This window comes from Aedes albopictus, chromosome 1 (assembly GCF_035046485.1).
Source record: "Aedes albopictus strain Foshan chromosome 1, AalbF5, whole genome shotgun sequence".
NCBI lineage: Eukaryota > Metazoa > Arthropoda > Insecta > Diptera > Culicidae > Aedes > Aedes albopictus.
The window spans coordinates 295191021-295210516 of NC_085136.1; the positions used below are offsets into that span (position 1 = coordinate 295191021).

The window sequence follows — 19496 nt, forward strand, 5'->3', positions numbered from 1 at the left end:
TTTTTGCTAAGGTATGCTCTACATGCAAAAATTCTCTTATTATGATAATAGCCGCTTCGATCGCTTATTATCATTCTTTACCATTCATTCACTTCCAAACTGCGAACGAAGAGCAATGAATAACAATGCCAACCCAAGCAACACACACGCCATATAAGAGTTACGACACCGCACGTTTTGATTGTATATAGGAAAATATGACCTAACTCTAACATTGTGTTGGAATTTCGTCAAATTAACTTCTTTACAACAACAACTTTCGATGTAGTAACTGTTACCTGTTCCGGGGGTAAAAGTCCACCAAACAGGTAACCCCAATCCAAGGTGTCAGGCGACCCGTGCTGAGGGATGAATGGTTGAGGGGGTTTAAAAGATGCTCGATCTTTAACGGAGCCCGTAGCGTGGGTAGATCGCCTTTTTGGGTTGCGTTACGGTGATAGATCTACCAAACCGAAATCTAGTGTCGTCCTTTTTTTCAATTTTGGAATATGTGTTCTGGTAATTCAAGGAATTATAGTATTTAGTCCTTACTACTGGTGTTTTGGTGACTTCCAGTTTTTGAATAAAACTGAGTTTACCAACTTTACTTTGCATATAGTTAAAAACCTCGCCATCTGAGGCTAAACTCAATGCAAAGGAAATCAAATTGGGTTAGGGATCCATGTATGTACTAAATCTTCGAAGACTGGAAAGTGCTAGTACGCAAGGAACATACTAGAATCCTTATTACTGAACACATGTTCCATTATTGAAATGATATTGCTGCTAATGTTAAAACCCGGGTCCTAAACTTCCTACTGGGGAGAATTTAGCAGTAAAACAAGGGTGATGCTAGATTTCCGATGCATGGCCAATATCAGTACTCTTGTTTTGTTTTCTAAGAAAACAAAACAAAAACTGTATCAAAATCGATACTTTATTGCCCCTCAATGGCAATTGAGTAATGCGACATGCACTACACTAAGGATACGGGTAATGTCACAATAGATCTAAAAACTGGTCGCAGTGACAAACCCGAACAGGAATAAAAAAATAACTGTTATATGATCTCTGAGAGCTTCATGGAAGTTCCAGGGGCTTAGTGGGAGATCCAGGGGTCTCAAGGGCGTTTCAGGGGATACCTGGAGGTCTCTGGAACGTGTCAGGGGTCTCAGAGGATTGCAGGGGGTTCAAGGGGGTCTTGGGAAAACTTTATATTATTTAAAAGCTACTGAAATCCCCGTAATCTTTTTGAAATACTACTGCATGCTCTCAAACACTTGAGACCTCTCCAGAAAAAATCCTTGAAACCCCTTTGAAACACCTCTGAAAAAACCCTTGGAATGCTCTTAATTAGTTCCTGAACCCCCCTTGAACGACCCTGGAAACCTATTGAAGCGCTTCTGAAATGCCTCCAAATGCCCCTGAAACCTCCATAATTCCATTGAAACACTTTTGCAATCCCCGTAATCAATTTGTAATGCCCCCGATATTCCTTGAAAAGCCTTTAAAAGGCTACAGAAACCCCCTAAAGCTCACCTAAAATGCCTTGCAATGCCCCTGTAACGGTAATCCCATTGGAACGCCCTTGAAACCTCTGTAATCCATTTGAAATGCTCCAGAATTCCTTTGGATAGAAAACGTGTCTAAAACCCCCTGCATAATCTCAAGGGCGTTCTAGGGAGTCTCCGTAGTATTTTAGACGGTTTCAGGGGAACATCAAGAGAACCGTGGGGGTTTCAAGAGATACCAGGAGTGCTCAGGAATTTTCAGGGGTCTCAGGAGACTCAGGGGATTCCAGGCGGCTTCATATTATTTAAAAGCTCTTGAAGTCCCAGTAATCCTTTGAAATACTACTACTCGCCCTCAAACTTCTGAGAACTCCAGAAAAATCATTTAAACACCTTGAAACGGCCCTGAAATGCCTTGAAACAGCCCCTGAATGCTTTAAAACGCCCCTGTAATGGTAATCCCATTGAAACGCCCTTGGAATATCCGTAATCCATATGAAATACCCCAAAAATCCATGGAATAACCTTTAAGTGCCCCTTAAAACCCTTGGAACGCCTTTAAAAGGCTCCAGAAATCCCCTGAAACGCAGCTGAAAACTTTTTAAAGTGCCCTTGACATACAGTATGCGGCAGGAAAAAATGCGAAAGTGTTTTTCAACTTCAAACCTCATTTTCGTCCATTTGACATTAACCAATCTATGTTTCAACGTTCCATGATCTATTATAGGCTAGTTTTCTGAAAAGTTAATTAAAAAAATTCCCATTTTGGTCACTAACCTTTACAGGGCGGCGCCTGAAGATGAAGACAACCAGAATTTTCAAACCGCAGAAAATCGCACAGGTCGCTAAATTTCGCATCTGATAAAACAAAATTTTTGATTTTCTCTACAATATCATTAAATATATGTACTTATTTCATCTGGTATGTGAAACTACATGGCTCTGGATCAGTGTGGTCTGGTTGTTCATCGAATTTGAGCTAATTTTGTTACTGTTATAGTCATTTTGTTTAATGACCATTGGGCGCGCAGTTTATTGATATCCGCTAATTAGGCCTACATTATCACATGTTAAACATCAAATATGTTCATTTTTATTTTTCAGTGCTAGAATGTAGACATTGACTGATACACTGTCATGAAAAAATACACATATATATCCTATATTTAGCGTGTAATAGTGCCTTGAACTTTTCGCATTTTTTCCTGCCGCACCCTGTACTATTGAACGCTAATTTGCACACCCTCAAAAACCTTCCACAGTGCCCTTAAAACGGTTTTGAATGCCCCTGAAACTCTCTGAAATGCATGGGAAGACACCTGAAACCCCCGGTATACTATTGAAAAGCCGTGAGATTCTTGTCATCCCGATTAAATACCAACGAATCCTGTCGGAACGCCCTTATCAATGGATTTGCCAATGCTAGACGACGTTAAATAGACCCAAAGCAGCTTAAAACAGTAAGGCTGTATGGAAACACGAGATTCTGGCTGAACACCAGGTTTTTATAAAGATATGGGAGGATAATGAATTTCTCACCAGCTAGTTGGATGACCTCATATACCTAACCTACAAAAAAGGTACAGACAGACTAGAGTGTGCTAATCAAAAAGGGAAATCTCTGTTAAACTTGACGTACAAGGTACGGCCGCACGCAATTTTCTGGAGTATAACTTGCAGGCTCACCATTATTGGTTATTAATTTTGATGTAGTATACTGCTCCCACTCGCATAACAGTCCCATCTTTGCTGGGATTCCTATTCATATGGGACAGTTATGCGAGTGGGGGCAGTAATACGTCTCAGTGAAAACAAAATGATCTTAAGCAGATGTCAGGGCATGGTTTTCTGGCGAAACAAATTAGGTTGATACGCATAGCACTGGATGGTTCACAATTAAGTATTCGGAACGTAGCCGAAGTGTCAATCTCGTTTGTTACCTTAGATGGGTTGAAGCAGGGTTATGCTGTTTCATATTTACTAAGCCTTTAATCATATTGCTGGGTGTACCTTTTTTGTTTGTTACCGTTGTTTTATCTGCCAGCAAATTTCCTTGCTGATCATTGTACATTACCTAAACTGGCTCAATCTTGAACCACGCGTAATTGCCAGTCGCATAAAACCTCCGCATATCGTTCCTGCCCATGCTTTGCTGCGCTTCAGCAATCACACTTTCTTAGTACAGCCATTTCTTGCGATGGTGGTGGATTCCGTTCTCTTCAGCTCTTGCCGCCCTAAAGCGCTCCCTGTTGAACCCGGTATCAACCACTAGCATTGGGCTTCTTACGGCTTCGTCTCGCTCGTCGCTTGTTGGCACTAAAACATTGAGTTCCAAATAAAAATTTAAAACAAACATTCTCGAAAACACAGTAAGATCATTACTCTTCCCTATTCGGGTACGCATTTGCTTGTACCTACCAGGTAACGAGCGAGCGATGGGTGAGCCTCAAAAACACACCCAACGCACTCACTGCCGCCAGTCGCCAGCCACAGTACAGTTCGTTTTCCCAGTGAATCGATATTTTATTCAAATTGGATACATTGCGAACAACGACGAATCTTGATTCGCTCGCTCAGCATCAGCACTAGCAGACTGGCAACTGATCCCAAGAGTGTCGAGTTCGGGAGGATTGTGGGGAAATTGAGGATAAAAGGCTCGTATCGAGTTGACATCGGGAACCCCTTAAGCTCGTTGTGCTCATCAATTCCGAAAGCTCCATAAATACCCCGAAGCGAAGGGTGAGACGGGGAACTGGGAGGCGGTGCCCTAGGGGTAATCCTGCGTTCAATTTTTCCACTTGACAACCAACGAAGCAGAGATTTGGAGAGTGTATGAGATGGATTGTGGGTACGTGTGTGTGACGGCTGAAAAGACATGCGAACAAGAAAGGGTTTTACGGTTTATATTGTCTGCATCAAATTTTCATGGTTTGACGGGAAAGCAAATTTTTGATTTGAGATGTAGGAGGTAATCCAATGAAGTGGTATAATGAGGGATAAGCTTAGCATTGCTGTGTTGGGAGTTAGGGTGGGATGATGTTCTTATCAAACATACCTTTCCATAGTTAAATTTAGTAACATGATATGTCAGCTGATTTTGGAACTCTAATTTGATGTGATGTTTGATTTATAAGTTTCATACGAACTTGATTTGGGCCCTCGTGTGATATTGGATGGAAGGTATTAGAAAAGTTCAAAAATACCAGACCACTCTCACTAATTATTCTTCCACTAGAACTGGCATCCACAGAATAAGGTCAGCATTCGTGCTATCTACCACAAACGCGACAATTCTTCAACTCAGAATACTGACGCTAAAATTCCATTCCGCAAAATTGCACTTCAGTACCAGTAAAATGGTGTGTGGTGTGGAGGCCATGGTCCATGGCAATCTGCCACGACTGCTGTTGACCTTCTCACGAACCAACATTACAACGCATCCACGGTCGAAATTGCAGCACGGCCAACGTTGCCAATCAATGTCAGAGAGGTTCATAAAACACGTGGTGATACCGCTGAACAGTCAGCCAGCAGCGCTACGCTACCAACATTGTCCATCGACCAATGACCGCGGGGAACGATTTGGAACATAAGCTCCAGGCAACCAATGCAACCGCAAATGATGGCCACCTACATAGCCTTTGTCCACATACAAACACACACACATAGACACACGCGTGATCCGTTGAAGCTTCATCTGATGGATGGAATGTAACTCGGCAGGAAGTGACGTTTAATTAAATCACATTTTTGTGGCTGGTGGATGAGCGTGTGGTTGTCTGCAAATCGGCAGAAGATCATAATTGCAGTGTTCGTTCAGGTTTGGGTCTTACATCCCAAGTGGAACATGGACTGATTTTTTCGATGGGAATTTCCCAGCAGCTTCCCAAACGCTGGCCGATGCCGCCCAACCAGGGTAAACGGTTTTCCGACGAATGCAATACGCCGCTCTAACTGGAAGAGCAGGCAATGTTGGCCATCAAGGAAGATGAATTTCCAAAAACCGCCTCGAGCAGGAGGGCAGCTCTTTTGACGTCGTAGCTGGGCAAGAGCTGAAGTACGTACGACACATAGGGTATTGGTTCCCTTATTAAGCATGTGGCTCCCATTTTCATCCCACGAAAAACAAAGGATTGAAGCGCTGTTTGTTTTATTTCTTATTTTTGTATTTTTTGTCAGAAGTGAGCACCCATGAAAACAAAAAGAACGGAGTCAATCAGTGCCGTAATCGCTTGTTTTCGAATAGGATGAAAATGGGAGCATAAGATTACTGATGGCACACATACCCTATACGCTGTATCGTCAGAGCAGCGCAGCTCACGGCATATGAAGTTCAATAACGAACGGAGAACATAATAAAATAGAATTTTCTACACAGTTGTGCCGAAGCTTTCTATCTGCTAAGACGTCATTGGACTGCGTTCCACGTATGGAATATTCTCTCTTATCACGTTGAGCAAATTTAATTTGCTACAGTTTAAAGCAAGTGATGGTGCAAGTTGTATACCGTGAGAATACCTTCAAGGTAGACTTATCTAAATTTGTGAAACGTCCAAGTTTTGAGGAAGTTCACAACTTCGTTTTTCGAGCTGTTGGACTTCAACAATGGCAAGTGAAACGACTGCAGATGAGCCACATACATCACTGTGTGTATGTCAAATGTGTAGATCTGCCTACAGCTCTGCAAGTGGTTGACCAACACAACGACCGTACCGAATTGGAAGTCGACGGAATACGTTACAAAGTCTGTCTGGCAATGGATGATAAACGCACAGAGGTAAAGATACACGACCTCTCCGAAAATGTGACGAATGACGATATTGCTGCATACCTTCAACGGAACGGAGAAGTGCATAACGTAAAAGAATGTGTATGGGGGAAAAATTTTGCCGGCAGCGGAATCTATTCTGGAGTGCGTGTGGCAACAATGACGCTCAAGGAACACATTAACTCATTTGTCACAATCAAAACAGAACAAACACTTGTTACCTATACCAACCAGCCAAAATCGTGTAGGTACTGTAAGAAACCGCTACATACTGGTAGATCTTGTGTAAGCAATAAAAAAAAATACACTACCTAGGAACTACTACTAGGAACAAAAGACAGTAAACCACTGTGCAATACTCGCACCGCAACGCCGACGACAAAAGCTGATGACGCACAACATACTGCGAAACGGAAGAAAGAGCAGACTCAGCTAATACAACCGCAGATTCATACTGCACAGAATGAGCGATCACCACCACGGAAGAAAGCTGATCTTTGCCGAGAAACGGGGACACCAACGAAGCAGATTGACGAACAATGCGTGACTGACAGAGTAGAGGATAGCGATATGGAAACGTGCACGGATACCGACACTGATCCCGATCCAAAAGATGTGGAAGGATGGCTAGCTGTATATAGTAGACGTTCACGACGGATGGAAAAAAAGTTGGCAAATTATGAAAAATCCTGTGAAAAATTGAATATGTAATTATTGTTGAATTTGAAATAAAGCCCGACCCGAATGATCCTTTGGATTAAAAGGTCGTTAATTAAACAAAAAAAAAAAAAATTCTACACCAGCGTTGCATTGTTAACTTGTAGTTTCGTGTATGAGGTGAAAAGCAAGAAAACACATTGTACCTATTCCTACTTTTAAAGATTTGGAAAAAAATATACCTATTTTGAATGTTCGAAGCTGGTTGCCCCATGGGCGTAACGTAGCTAAAATTATTTGTTTTGCATTTGTTTGCATTGCTATAAGTTTGAAAACGTCGTCAGGAATTTAAGACCGGCGGCGTTTGTAAAGCCCAGCGCCCACCAGTTGGAGAACGAAAACGTGTAAGGCTCATCGATTTTACCAGTGGACGGAATCACTCAACAAACCCCACCAAGCGGAATCACTCACGGAACATCTCCGACATTATCGGCTTCAGGACCTATCGTGGTGCTAACATCGACTTTGAGCAATACCTAGTGATGAAACCCAAAAATCTCCCTAACCATCAATGCAATGTGAGGTGTCAGCGACTGCTACGGTACAACCTATACACTTCGAAAAACTCATGTAATTTTGTGTCATTTTACTCCGACATATTGCAGCGAGATAAATGACACAAAATTAAGTTTGAACTTATTTTTACAAGAGACTGATTCAAGCGTGTTTGTAATTTTACTGCATGTGCGTTGTGTCAGTAACATAACCTCAATTCCTCTAAATATTTTTATTATTAGAGCTCTCCTCCCCAGGGTTTTCTTCGGAAAAATATGAAGTAAAGACCAGATATCTTATGTCAATATATTTTATTCATTAGTTGTTACTTTGGGTATAACAGTTTAATAGTATCAAGCAGATTTCCACACTTTTATACCAAACACCCTGTAGTATCCGCACGCTTGGCAGTGAAATTCGGCGAAACACGGAACCAATCTGAAACTCCCGTTCGCGAGCTACGCATAAAACTTCCATACGCCACAAAATTCGTTAATAAACTGATCGCTTCTCATTCACAGCCACAGCTCTACACAAGCCACAATCTCTACACAAGCCTCAAGCCCACACGCTATCTTCTACCTATCTCCTTCTCGCACATTCTTCATTCATGTCATCTCATTCACTACATGCGTTGGTCAGTGCGGTCGCTTTTCCCCGATTCATACGAACGCATTCAATCCGAAGACAGGCCCGGACCAACTTTTGCTTCAAAAGCACAAAACAAAAGCTTTTCTTTTTGTGGAAGCTGTGCGATGTTATTTCGCGCGCTCTATATTGACCGGAATAGCACGCCAAATTTATTGATCTAGATTCAAATATAAATACATTTTCCAATCACGGCATTAAACTTACTAAAGATAAGATACTAAAGTAACATACTTAATAAGCAAATCCATTACTCCCATGAACTCACAACTTCTCTATATTAGAAATGATAATCAAATTTAATACATAACGTACGCTCACTACATCCGCCTCCTTCTCTATTCCAGAAATTATTTTATTTATTATTTTACAAACTTTTTTTTCAATATTCTTTCAACACATAAAATCAACCAACATAAAGCTGGGTTATGCGATGGCTCCTCAAGCATAAATTTACTAATTAAAATACGCAATAAACATATTATAAGCGAATCTGCCACCACTTACGCATTCATTAAAAATTTCAATTTGCCCTCAAATATTGGCGAAGCTTACTTAAAATGTCAAGTTTTTTTTTTCTACAACTACACCTTTGGCTTGTGTCTGTTTTTATTATTTGCCATATTTTTATATTATATATTGTACATATTTCAGTGGTCACAACAATCACTACTAAGTTCATCACTAGTTTTAGGATAGTCGCACAAATTGATAAGGTGGGTTTTGTTCTTGGTTTGGTATATACGTCACTATGACACGTTTTTGATTTATTGTTCCACTGTTGTTTGGTGACAGTAGAAGAAGTAGAAAAGGAAAGATGACACAAGAAAAAAAAAAACACAATAAGGAGCCTAGCAGGTTCCTTCAAAAAAAGAGCGATGAAGTATGTTCAACGAAAGTATGTAGACCATTGCAGCTGCTCTGACAGTGAAGTCCAGACAAGTAGCTTCATTAATTTGTACCAAGAGACTAAGGGGATTTATAAATATACTTTATTAAGGGCTGATGGAACTTAATGAATGAGATTGAAATCAGTAAACTTCGGTAACATATAACACAATCTAGTGATTAAATTTTAAATTTTATTATGAAAATCAACATAGTTTGAAGTTTACATCATTGAAATGACATTTATAAGACATGTAGTGGTCACATTTTTCAAACAGAAGAGCTTGGCAAGGAGTGTAATGTGTAAAGTGTTGGGGAAAGAAATCTGTGAAACTGTGAAATAGATAATGACCGACCAGTAAGCAACAGACTCCAGGACGCGCGACTGCCTGTCCATAAGGCGAGATGGGGTGAAAGTGATATTTATTTATTTATTTATTATTGTTGGTAATAGGTGGGTTTGAAGAACGGTGTGATCCGAGCAAGTTGGCAGTAGCCAAGTAGATTGATTTAACCCTCGTGTGATCCCGCTGTTGTATTTTGTTCAACATGTTGAAAAATCTAGCCTTTTGTATTTAGCATTGGCGTGGTGCTAGCGGTGGGGGCCAACTGCGCGAGTTACGGAATGTAAACTGTACATAAATTTTGTTTGGATGGAATTGGTAAGTAATTAGTAATTTGTGCTTTATTATCAAAGATAACCATTTAGTGGAAACCAGCATGTAGAACCATGATTATACACATTCTAATTTGAATTGGGTAGATGGTCCGAACCAGATGTTGAATTTTTATGAAGCAGAATGCTTTCTGGCTCGGAATTGAGCCAAGTTTTATTTTTTTATTTGTTTTGGAATGATGTGATGGACTTGGCCTTTTCTGCGCTTGTGTATGCAGTGGCTTAGAATATATTCTCGGAAGGTCTTATTATGTTGTCAAGACGAAAGAACAATGAGTTTTGGTGATTATGGAAATCTATTGCTTGTGATGACAAGATATTGGTTAAATGCGAATGTTGAGAGATTCCGTTGGCATTTGGATGACAGGCCGTGCAAAGCTGTGAGCTACTAAATAAAATGTCTATTTCATATAAGATTGTTGCTGAATTTGGTCCGTTCTATTTTTTTTTTACCCAAGGTCAGAAGGCTCTCGTTATTTATAATAGTCAACAGTAGTTGGTAAGAAAGATCAATTTGTTTCCAAGTCAAAAGAACGGTTTAAGTTGGAGAGGGGTTTCATATAAGTTGTGCTAATTTGGATTGATTTTCGTGCCTCGGTTTTGAGGATTGGGCTTGACAAGCTTTAGTTAAAATTAGGCTTACTAGAGTTGGACTCAGAAAGGCGCATTAACTGAATTTGGATTACAGTTTGGTAAGTGGGAAGTTTAATAAGTTACCAGTGACAAAGATTTGATCTTGCTTGTAGAACAATTGTATAGTTAGAAAATTTTGGAAATGTTTTGAGCTTATCTTTTTCTTTGGGTCAAAGGTTTTACATTGTGAAGAACAACGTATTCGCTTGGGGTTTGAAAAATTGGGCTCAAGTGGAATTCGTTTTCAATTTAGAGGGCAATACTAAAAGTAGGTTTTCTACAGAATATTGTGGATACCTTCACCTTGAGAATGAGTTCAAGAGTTAATAAAGAAAAAAAAAATGTAGTGAGCGTACACACTTAATTTAATTTGCCGATGCCGGCAAAATAAATCGCCGAGAATCCAACAGCTGAGAGCTCGGTAAAAATCTCGGTAAAAGTTCAACTTGCCGACTAGCCTGCAAACTTGACAAATATCAACTGTCAAACTTTGACGAGTGCTTCGGTAATACATTGCCGAAAACTTCGGCAAACATTATTACCGAAATTCAGTATATGTTTGTTTTCTTTCATGCTTATTGATAAGAAGAAAAATAAAACAAAAAATATATTGCGACATTTGCACCCATTTAGACTCGCCCGAAATTCATTATCATCACAGTTGAATTTCGCACACGACTTCGCAGCGGCTGGCATACACAAGTTCGGTTGAGTTCATGACAGGGACGTCGGATGCACAACAGGTAAACAAAATAAGTTTGTTTGATTAGTGTGAAATGCCGCTGGAAAATGATGATTCAGTGGATTCTCAAATTATCACAGTAGTCTAAACATTGGCGAGAAACCCAATAATTACGTTAACAATTTTATTAACGCAAGCAAAAAACGAAAAATATACATTTTCTGGATTTTTTTTCTAATTCGAAATGGTTTCTTCATTTAACTAATCACAATGATAAAAACACAATTTCACACTTCTTCCGGGATCACTTCCTCCTACGCTCCTACTCCTCGTACGCTTCCGCGTGATGGTGACGTTCTCGGCGTGAATCGCGTACAGGCGGTGTCCTCGAACACTCCGACGGTCCGACCAGGTACGCTTCGCTTGCTTCCTGCAGGGCAGCAACGGTGGCACATTCGAAGCGCAGATCCGTCTTAAAAACACGTACCGAGCGCTGGAACGACAACGGACTTTTGGTAGCGACGGATTTTTCGTAGACGTTCCGACCGGTAAAGATGCGGCTCTGCCGGTCGAGGGAGCACTTTTGCGGGCGGCCTTTATTCCGATGGTTTGCTTGTACGGACCATTTTGTTTTTGGGCTACTAGCTTCTGCTGGTTAAGTCCGGCAGCAAACACACTGGCACGTTTTTGGAGCGAGAATCCGGCACTCTTCCTGCTGCGCTCCATCTTCAAAATAACGAACTGAAAAGAAAATTAGAAGAGGCATTAATAGTGAGTTAATAAGTAAATGAATATTAATAGCAGAAGCATAAACAGCATTAGTTTAAAGCGAGTTTAGTTGTTTTACTTACGAGAATCATTTCAGCTTCAAAAATCCTTGTTCCTTTCCTTTTTCTAAGATGGCAGCCGGCAACGCGGTTTGTTTTCACTTTTGACAGATGCACTTTACCGAAATTCAGCAACTCGATAGGATTGCCGATTGCTGTGGCAAAAAAGTTTGCCGATAATCAGCAATGAACGTAAATAACCGAAATTCGTTATTTTTGACAAGTTATTTTTGATGAACTGTCAAATTTTAACGACATTTCAGTCAAAATAACCTTTACCGATTGAGTTCGTTATTTGTTATTACCGAGATCAAATTTGGAGATTAAGTGTGTAGATTATGCATTATTGGACCAGGAATGAAACGGTCAAACTAGCGGATCAGCATAGATAAGATACATAAAAATGTATGATGCAGTTTGACGGGAATCTGTGGGGTGAACATATTTTCTTTCATTATACATATGTAGAGTGAGTAGGTCTCAATAGTTTGCAAGTAGGTCTCACATTAGTTTTGCAAGTAGGTCTCACATTAGGCATATATAAGGAAGAAATGAATATAAAAAAAAACGTATGTTTAATATGGTAGATGATAGCTTGGTGATATTAAATTTTATACATAACCTACACTCTTAGAAAAAATCATGTAAATTTAAGTTCACATGGATGCACATAAAAGGAGCGGCCCATTTGACACAAATTTACGTCTTCTATCACAAATAAAGTCGAGCTAGCAATCGCTAGAGCCGAAGCGAGTGATAAAACATATGTAAGTAAAATAATGAACTGGATTCGAACTCTGGTCCGCTGATTGAGAGGCACGTACTACACACTTAGAAAAACTGACGGATTACGGTAAAATTTTACCGTAATCTCAACAGCTGAACGTACGGTAAAAAGTTCGGTGATTTTTCAAACCACCGAACGTACTGTGAATCTCAGGAAAATGCATCTGTCAAAATTACCGGAACGTTCGGTACTTTTTACAAATTTGCCGTAAAAATCGCAGAACGTTCGGTATGTTTGTTTACAAATGAAATCTCAATATCACTGAACGTACAGTAAATTTTACAAATTTACGGCGATTTTATGCGAGCACAAAAAACCAATATTTTCATAAAAAAACGACGATGATGGAATTGAATACATGACCTTCTGATCAGGAACCACACTTGCTGCCACTGTACAAGAGAGTCTTGCTTGGAGATGATGCGCAAATTTTAATAGAACTGATGCTCAAAGCAGCCGGCGTGGCTGTCAAACGCATTTTACAGTAGTACGGTAAAATAGTCCCATCACCGATCTGTTCGGTAAAATACTCACAGGTCTCCTGTAAATTTGTCTGATTTCACCGGTTCTTCGGTGATTTCTTAAATTTCACCGATTTTCTCCTGCAATTTCGTCGATTTCGCCGTAATGCTGTAGTTTGCTTGTTTACAGACCAGTTTCGGTGATTTTTTTCACCGAATACTGTAATTTATTCTCAGTGTGTATACCTCTCGGCTGTATCACCGAGTTGTAAGACATATGATAAATATAAAACTGTTTCTACCTATCTGGTCAGATAGGTTTGTTGACATCTTGTGCAACCAACTCAAACTTACATGATGGATGTAAAGTTGAGTCAAATTTGCCATTAAGTCATGAAATGTTTACGTACGTTGATGGTTTACGTCACGTGTAAATTCCTAATTTTTTAAGAGTGTACGCTCACTACACACCCGAACCGAAAATTCTCCTCCTGCGTTTGGACACGGCAAAGTACACTTCCCTATCGGTGCCCACTGGATCAATACAAACCGTATCTTCACGCATATGCTCTGCATGCCACCTCCTTTCTCCATGTTTATTCACTTAAACCACTGCGTAAAGAGATAGTCAATTTATTTATTACATTTGAAGAATATACCTAACGCGGAAATTTTTTTAAAAATCATAGCCACGACGTCGTTTGACGTTTTGTTGTAAACAAACATTGTCTGGTTGGTTTGCGTTATGGTTCATGTAAAATTTCGGCACATAAAACTGAAAAATAAGTGTAATGTTCCAATGCTACAGGCGCACGCTTAAAAACTTGTCAATCATATCTTAATCGACTTTGTCGATGATTGTTTTTGTGTTCACGTGTTCAAAGACGTAAAAATAAATCATATGTTTGTTTATGTCATGAACGATTACGTCAATTTCCTCTATTACGTATCCATCAAAATTGAGTTTTTTTAAGTGTGTAGAGTGACAGAGCAACCGGATGTCGCCTCAGCATACGCGTAGAATCTCGAAGCAGCGTTGCCAGCGACCTGATCGAGCTCAATGTTGCCCTTGTAGAGAACTACTGGCGTAAAGTAAAAGGAACCATCAACGACGCAGCCGAGAGCTCCATTGAGTACGATGTGGAACGGGGTTGACGGTACGAATGGTTCGACGAGGAGTGTATAATGATTTTTGAGGAGAAGCACGCAGCGTGAGCGGTAATGCTGCAGCAAGGAACCAGGCAGAACGTTACAAACAAAAGCGAAAACAGCAGACCCTCCTTCCACAGCAGAAAATTTGACATCATCAAAGGACGATAAGAACGACGCACAGTGGAGCACCTAGTACATCAAAACTGATCAAAATTATTTTGATGTATTTTCGCAACCCAAATACAACCCAAATTAGTAATGAAACGTATTTCATAGTATTCAATGAATTTTATAACAATGAATTCACCTAGCCGTGAGAAACAACCAATCTAACTGACTTCAACAAGATTTTTTTCAAATAATAATACCACCATTCCATAGAAAATTGTTATAGTGTGTCTCCGAACATCGTGATACTTGGTGGTTTTGTAGTTTATCGGAAATAATTAGACCCGTATTATTTTTATTTCATCATTAGGGTGACCAATTTTATGATAGTAAAAATCAAGATTTTTCGAAACAGAAATTTTTCAAAAAATCTTATCTTTTGAACCAGTTGACCAATTTTAAACTTCTTTTTTTTTGCTTGAAAGCTGTTGAATTCTAGTTTTCAGCAAAAATACGTTCAGAGGGCCAAATAGTGATTTTGGGCAAATAATCTATATATATATAAATGAGTTTGAAATACCTTTGAGGCAACAAAACTCAAGAACGGCTGAACCGATCTGGACGACTCTTGCATGGTTTGATTCGTATTCATGGTGGTTGTGTTTATATGCACAAAAAGTTACGAAAATCAACTAGAAAAGTAAGAAAATCGATAAAGAACTGATTTTTCATGAGCTGGGAAGGAAATCAACACGATCGAAAATTAGATCAATCTAGAGTGCGGTGCTTTTTTGAGCTTAACAGTTGTCAAACCACCACAAGACGGCAAGACAAAGTTTGCCGGGACAGCTAGTATCATATAATAATATAATTATCAAGATTTTTTCAAAGTGTTGCAACTTTTGAAATCGGAATCATCCGGAAGGTTTTCTTTCTGCATTTGAAAGAGGAACAATAGTTTTATCATACACTAAAAGCAGATTTTCCGGAAACAGCCGGAAAATTAACTTATTCCATTTTGAATGTACGGTAAAGGATTCCATCAAATTTTTTTTTTCAATATTTTCATATATTGTATGTAAATTTCACGTCAACTTATTTGGGTTTCTAATTAACAGAATAACAACATTAACCTTATTTAACAAACTGTATCGTTGAATTGATTGACTGTCAATTTTATTCACTTTGGACGATCAAAACTTGCACGCGCTGTGAGTTATATCAAAGAAAACGGCTAACATCCAGCTTCACTAAACCTCTTCTGATAAGCGTAAACAAAACATTTGGACACTGCTTAGCTGTCAAACGATTACACGATAACTACACTTGGCAAAAACACAACGGAAAACCCAATTACTTCATTTTGAGTTTTTCCACTTATGATCAGGTTTTGATATGATTTACTCCAATGTGCGACGTCACGTTCAAAATTGATGTATACATTGGTAATTAGCCTGCCTTGTGAAACTGTATGCCGTGACCTCCAGTGTTTTTCGATGTCCACAGGGTTACTAGAAGTTTAAATTAAAAAATGAACCCCGTTGGTTTGCAAGAGGGGTCGTTCAAACCAACGAGAGTAGACGGTATCACTTTTTTGTTCTAGAGCTGCCTTGGATTCTCGGTCCACTTTTTCATTGCCTTCAGTTCCAATATGGCTTGGTACCAGCAAAACTTAGCTTCTTTTCTATCTTGTAAACACTGATTGAATATCTGAAGCACTTGGCCTCCATAAGCTTTTAACTCTCTAGAGAGGTTTTTTTTATCTGTATTAACGAGATTTTTAGCCCTAGGCTAGTTCATCTCGGGACCCACACTTTACTTCCCTTCCGAAGGAAGAACTCACATTTTGCGAGTTTGTCGGGAGTGGGATTCGATCCCAGGTCCTCGGCGTGATAGTCAAGTGTTCTAACCATCACACCAGGTCCGCTCCACACTAGAGAGGTTATTACACTTAGTGAAAATTTGGAAAAGCTCCAGCCCCTTCTTCATTCGCATCCCACTTAATTGCTTCCTTTCCCACTGCGCTTTCGGTTTCATACATACAGCTTTCGTTGTATTTTTTCTCTTTAAGCAGATGAATCTGATAGTGAAACTGAAAGTTCAATTTCGCACTCGGATTTCTGCCATAATTCCATCAGGGATTCTTTCAGGAATTCTTGTAGAGATACCTCTTGAAATGCCTTCCACAATTTCTCAAAATGTTCCTTGCTTTCGCAACATTTTTCTTCGTATTCCACATTGAAGTCCTCTCAAATGTTCCTACCAGATTCCTACCGGCATTTGCTATAGATTTCAGCAATTCTTTCCACAATTCCTTCGTGTGAACCTTCCGAGATTCCTGAATGCCGTCTGATTTTGCCTGAAGTTTCTCGCAGAGATCTTGCATGATTTCTCCCAGAGTTCCTCCAGCGTCTTCTCCAAGAAATGTTCACGGTATTTTTCCTAGGATTTCCAGAGGAGTTTCTCCCAGGATATTTCTCAGGTGTTGTCGCGGGGTGTCTTTCAGAATTTCTTCCGGGATTCTTCTTCAAATAATTCCTGCAATTCTTTTCTCAAAAGTTCTTCCTGGGATTTTTCCCAGAATTTCCATATGAGTTATTCCTGGGATCTCTACTAACGTACCTCTCAGGATTTTTCAGAAGTTTTTCATGGGTTTTCTGCAGCAGTTTTCCCCGAAACTTTTTCCAGAGGTTTTTTTTGCGGAATCGTTTCTAGGGTCCCACACTGGATTACTTCCGGAGTTTCTCTTCCCGGGTAGAGGTGAATGGCAAGCCAAAATCAAGATAATAACAAATTTTATTGTCATAACTTATTTTGTCATTCATGAGTTCTTCAGGAAGAGCTTGAAACAACATGTCAATAGCATAATATGATATCATATCAAAATATGGCATTCGCTTGTCATTTATCCAATTTGGAAGAATCACTACTGAATGTCTTATTTTGCTATCATAACAAATTTTGCAATTGGTGAGATATTGTTGACCTCTTACGAGTTTGATGAACCATCTCAGTTTTGGCACTTATTAAGTACAACATAAAGACAAAGTTTGAATTTTGGTTATTCTAATGGTAACTTTTGATATTGTTTTTGTGACAGGCGAATAACTAATTTTGATATTGTTCTGTTTTCAATAACTCAATAATGGTATATTTTGCAATTCTCAACCTTAAATTTTTTTGTTCTTGGTTTGCCATTGTAATGTCAAAATTTGACATTCTTTAGATATTTCATAGAACTATGTCAGTTATTATTTTTGCCCTTTTGTCACTTATTTCAAACAAACCAATGGCAAAATTTACCATTCAGTAATTCCTTTTGAATGGTAAAACTTGCATTTTTTTTTGTTATTCTTTTCTGCCCGGGTTGCAATTTCTTCAACAAATTGTCGTAACCTTTTGTCTACTAAGGTTTCTCCTGACATATTTCTTAAAGGTTCTCGCAAGATTTCTCTTGGAGTTCCCCTTGAGAAATCATTCAAAGTTTCTTCCGGAATTGATCTTACAAGATTCCTTCCAGTATTGCTCCCGGAATGCCTCCCAGAGTTTTCAAGAGCTTATTCTAGACTCTCTCTAATGGTTTGTCGCGGGGTTCATTCAGTTCTCCCAAGAATTCTTACCGGGAACACTATCCCGGCATTATACTTGATATCCCCTTTGTGTTTTCTTGATTCAATTTTCCACGTCGTTTTCTTGATACTCACTGGATCCTCTTTTTATGCCATGGACTGTGAGGGCGTAAATTGAAAATACAAATTCAAAATTCAAACAAGGAAGAGGGAATTTGGTACATAAATTAAGTCAGTGCTTTAATTGAGGGAACTTAGATCTCGAGAAAAGGTTTTGCCCAAGTGTGTTTGAGATGCCGCCAAGAGGGTTTTCTAAAATTTCAGGAAAGCCTAAAAGAAGGAGATTTCAGGTGTTTCAGGTGTTTTTGGAGGCTTCAGGGAAGAGGTCTTAAATGAAAATTTCAACGAGTTGGGATGAAAGGTTCTCATCGTGAAGCAACTCGCGAGTGAAAACCGAACAAACGGTTTACTCACGATTGCGGTAGTAAGCCGTGTGTGAGTTTATTCGCACCCGTCTGCTTCATGAGTATGAATCAAAACAAAAACACTAACGAGTTTTTATTCGCGAAGAACTAGTGGAGATGGGGAAAGTACATCCGTCAAAAAGTAATGTTTTGTGCTTCGTTGATACTGAAAAGCAAAGCTGTCAGCCGTGTAAATGCGTTCAAAATGCTCGAGGCGACTTCGAGAATTGAGAACGAGTGCGAACCAGCTTCATTGAAGAAGTATGAATATATTCAGGCCTCTGTTGTTCACGAGTAGGTTTGCTTTGCGTTTGTGTCTGCTCAGCAGCAATCCTCACCATTTTTTTCTTCCCTGGTTTTACGTGTGCTTTAGGGGCATTCCAGAGAAATTTTAGGGGCTTTCAAGAGTTGGTGAATTGTTTTATAGCGTTTGAAGCCCATTCAGAGGCGTTGCAAGAAGCTAAAAGTACATTTCAGAGCGAGTCAGGACCTCCAATGTTGTACCTGAAACCCCCTAAAACTCAAAAATATACCATCATCCTAAATCCTCCTAAAATCCCCTGAATCCACCTGAGGATCATTAAAAACGCTGACACTCCATGGAACCCCCGAAAACCAGCTTAGATGACCTGGAACGCCCCTGAAATCGCGTGAAATGTCTTGAAGTCTCTAGAACCCCACTGAAATCCCCTAGAGCATCCTATGTCGTCTCTAAGACCTACTGAATGGACTCAGGGTGAATTTGAGAATACCTGACACACTCCTGAGGCCCCCTCAGATACCCATGAAACCCCCTGAAACTCCCTGAAATTTCCTCTGATACACCCCAGAAACCCCCTGAGACACCGTAGAACACCCCTGAAAACTCCATGAAACCATCGGAGACCCCTAAAACTAACTTTGATATCCTCGATATCTCTCGATACCCTCGATAACTCTCTGGAACCCCTCAAATCGCCCCTCATAAATCACTTGGATACCTACTTCAAAGATCCTCTATAAGTCTAAAACGTCCCTGAAACCCTCTTAAACCCTCTTAACACCCCTGAAATGTCCTTCCTCAAACTGAAACCTTGAAATTTCTTAATTTCTTAAAAACTCCTGAAACCCGGGAAACCCATAATTTTCTTG

General features: G+C 39.7%; 3 protein-coding genes across 5 annotated transcripts in view; 2 read left to right on the forward strand and 1 right to left on the reverse strand.

Moving 5' to 3' along the window:
• The window catches only part of LOC134285708 (cGMP-specific 3',5'-cyclic phosphodiesterase-like), a 425298-nt gene that overhangs the window by 113625 nt on the left and 292177 nt on the right, over nucleotides 1–19496 (forward strand). The gene's annotated exons all lie outside the window — the stretch shown is intronic.
• Nucleotides 11199–12152, reverse strand: LOC134287574 (uncharacterized). The gene is made up of 2 exons (XM_062849633.1): nucleotides 11849–12152; nucleotides 11199–11738 (listed from the first exon to the last, which is right to left on the reverse strand). Exons 1-2 carry the CDS (start codon nucleotides 11855–11857, stop codon nucleotides 11259–11261), a joined length of 489 nt encoding a protein of 162 aa, XP_062705617.1. The 5' UTR covers nucleotides 11858–12152; the 3' UTR covers nucleotides 11199–11258.
• Nucleotides 11897–19496, forward strand: part of LOC134283941 (lysyl oxidase homolog 2A-like) — a 16539-nt gene continuing 8939 nt past the window's right edge. Inside the window, exon 1 of the mRNA XM_062847832.1 lies at nucleotides 11897–11914. Within this exon, the coding sequence (XP_062703816.1) occupies nucleotides 11897–11914 (18 nt within the window). The remainder of the gene's footprint in view (nucleotides 11915–19496) is intronic.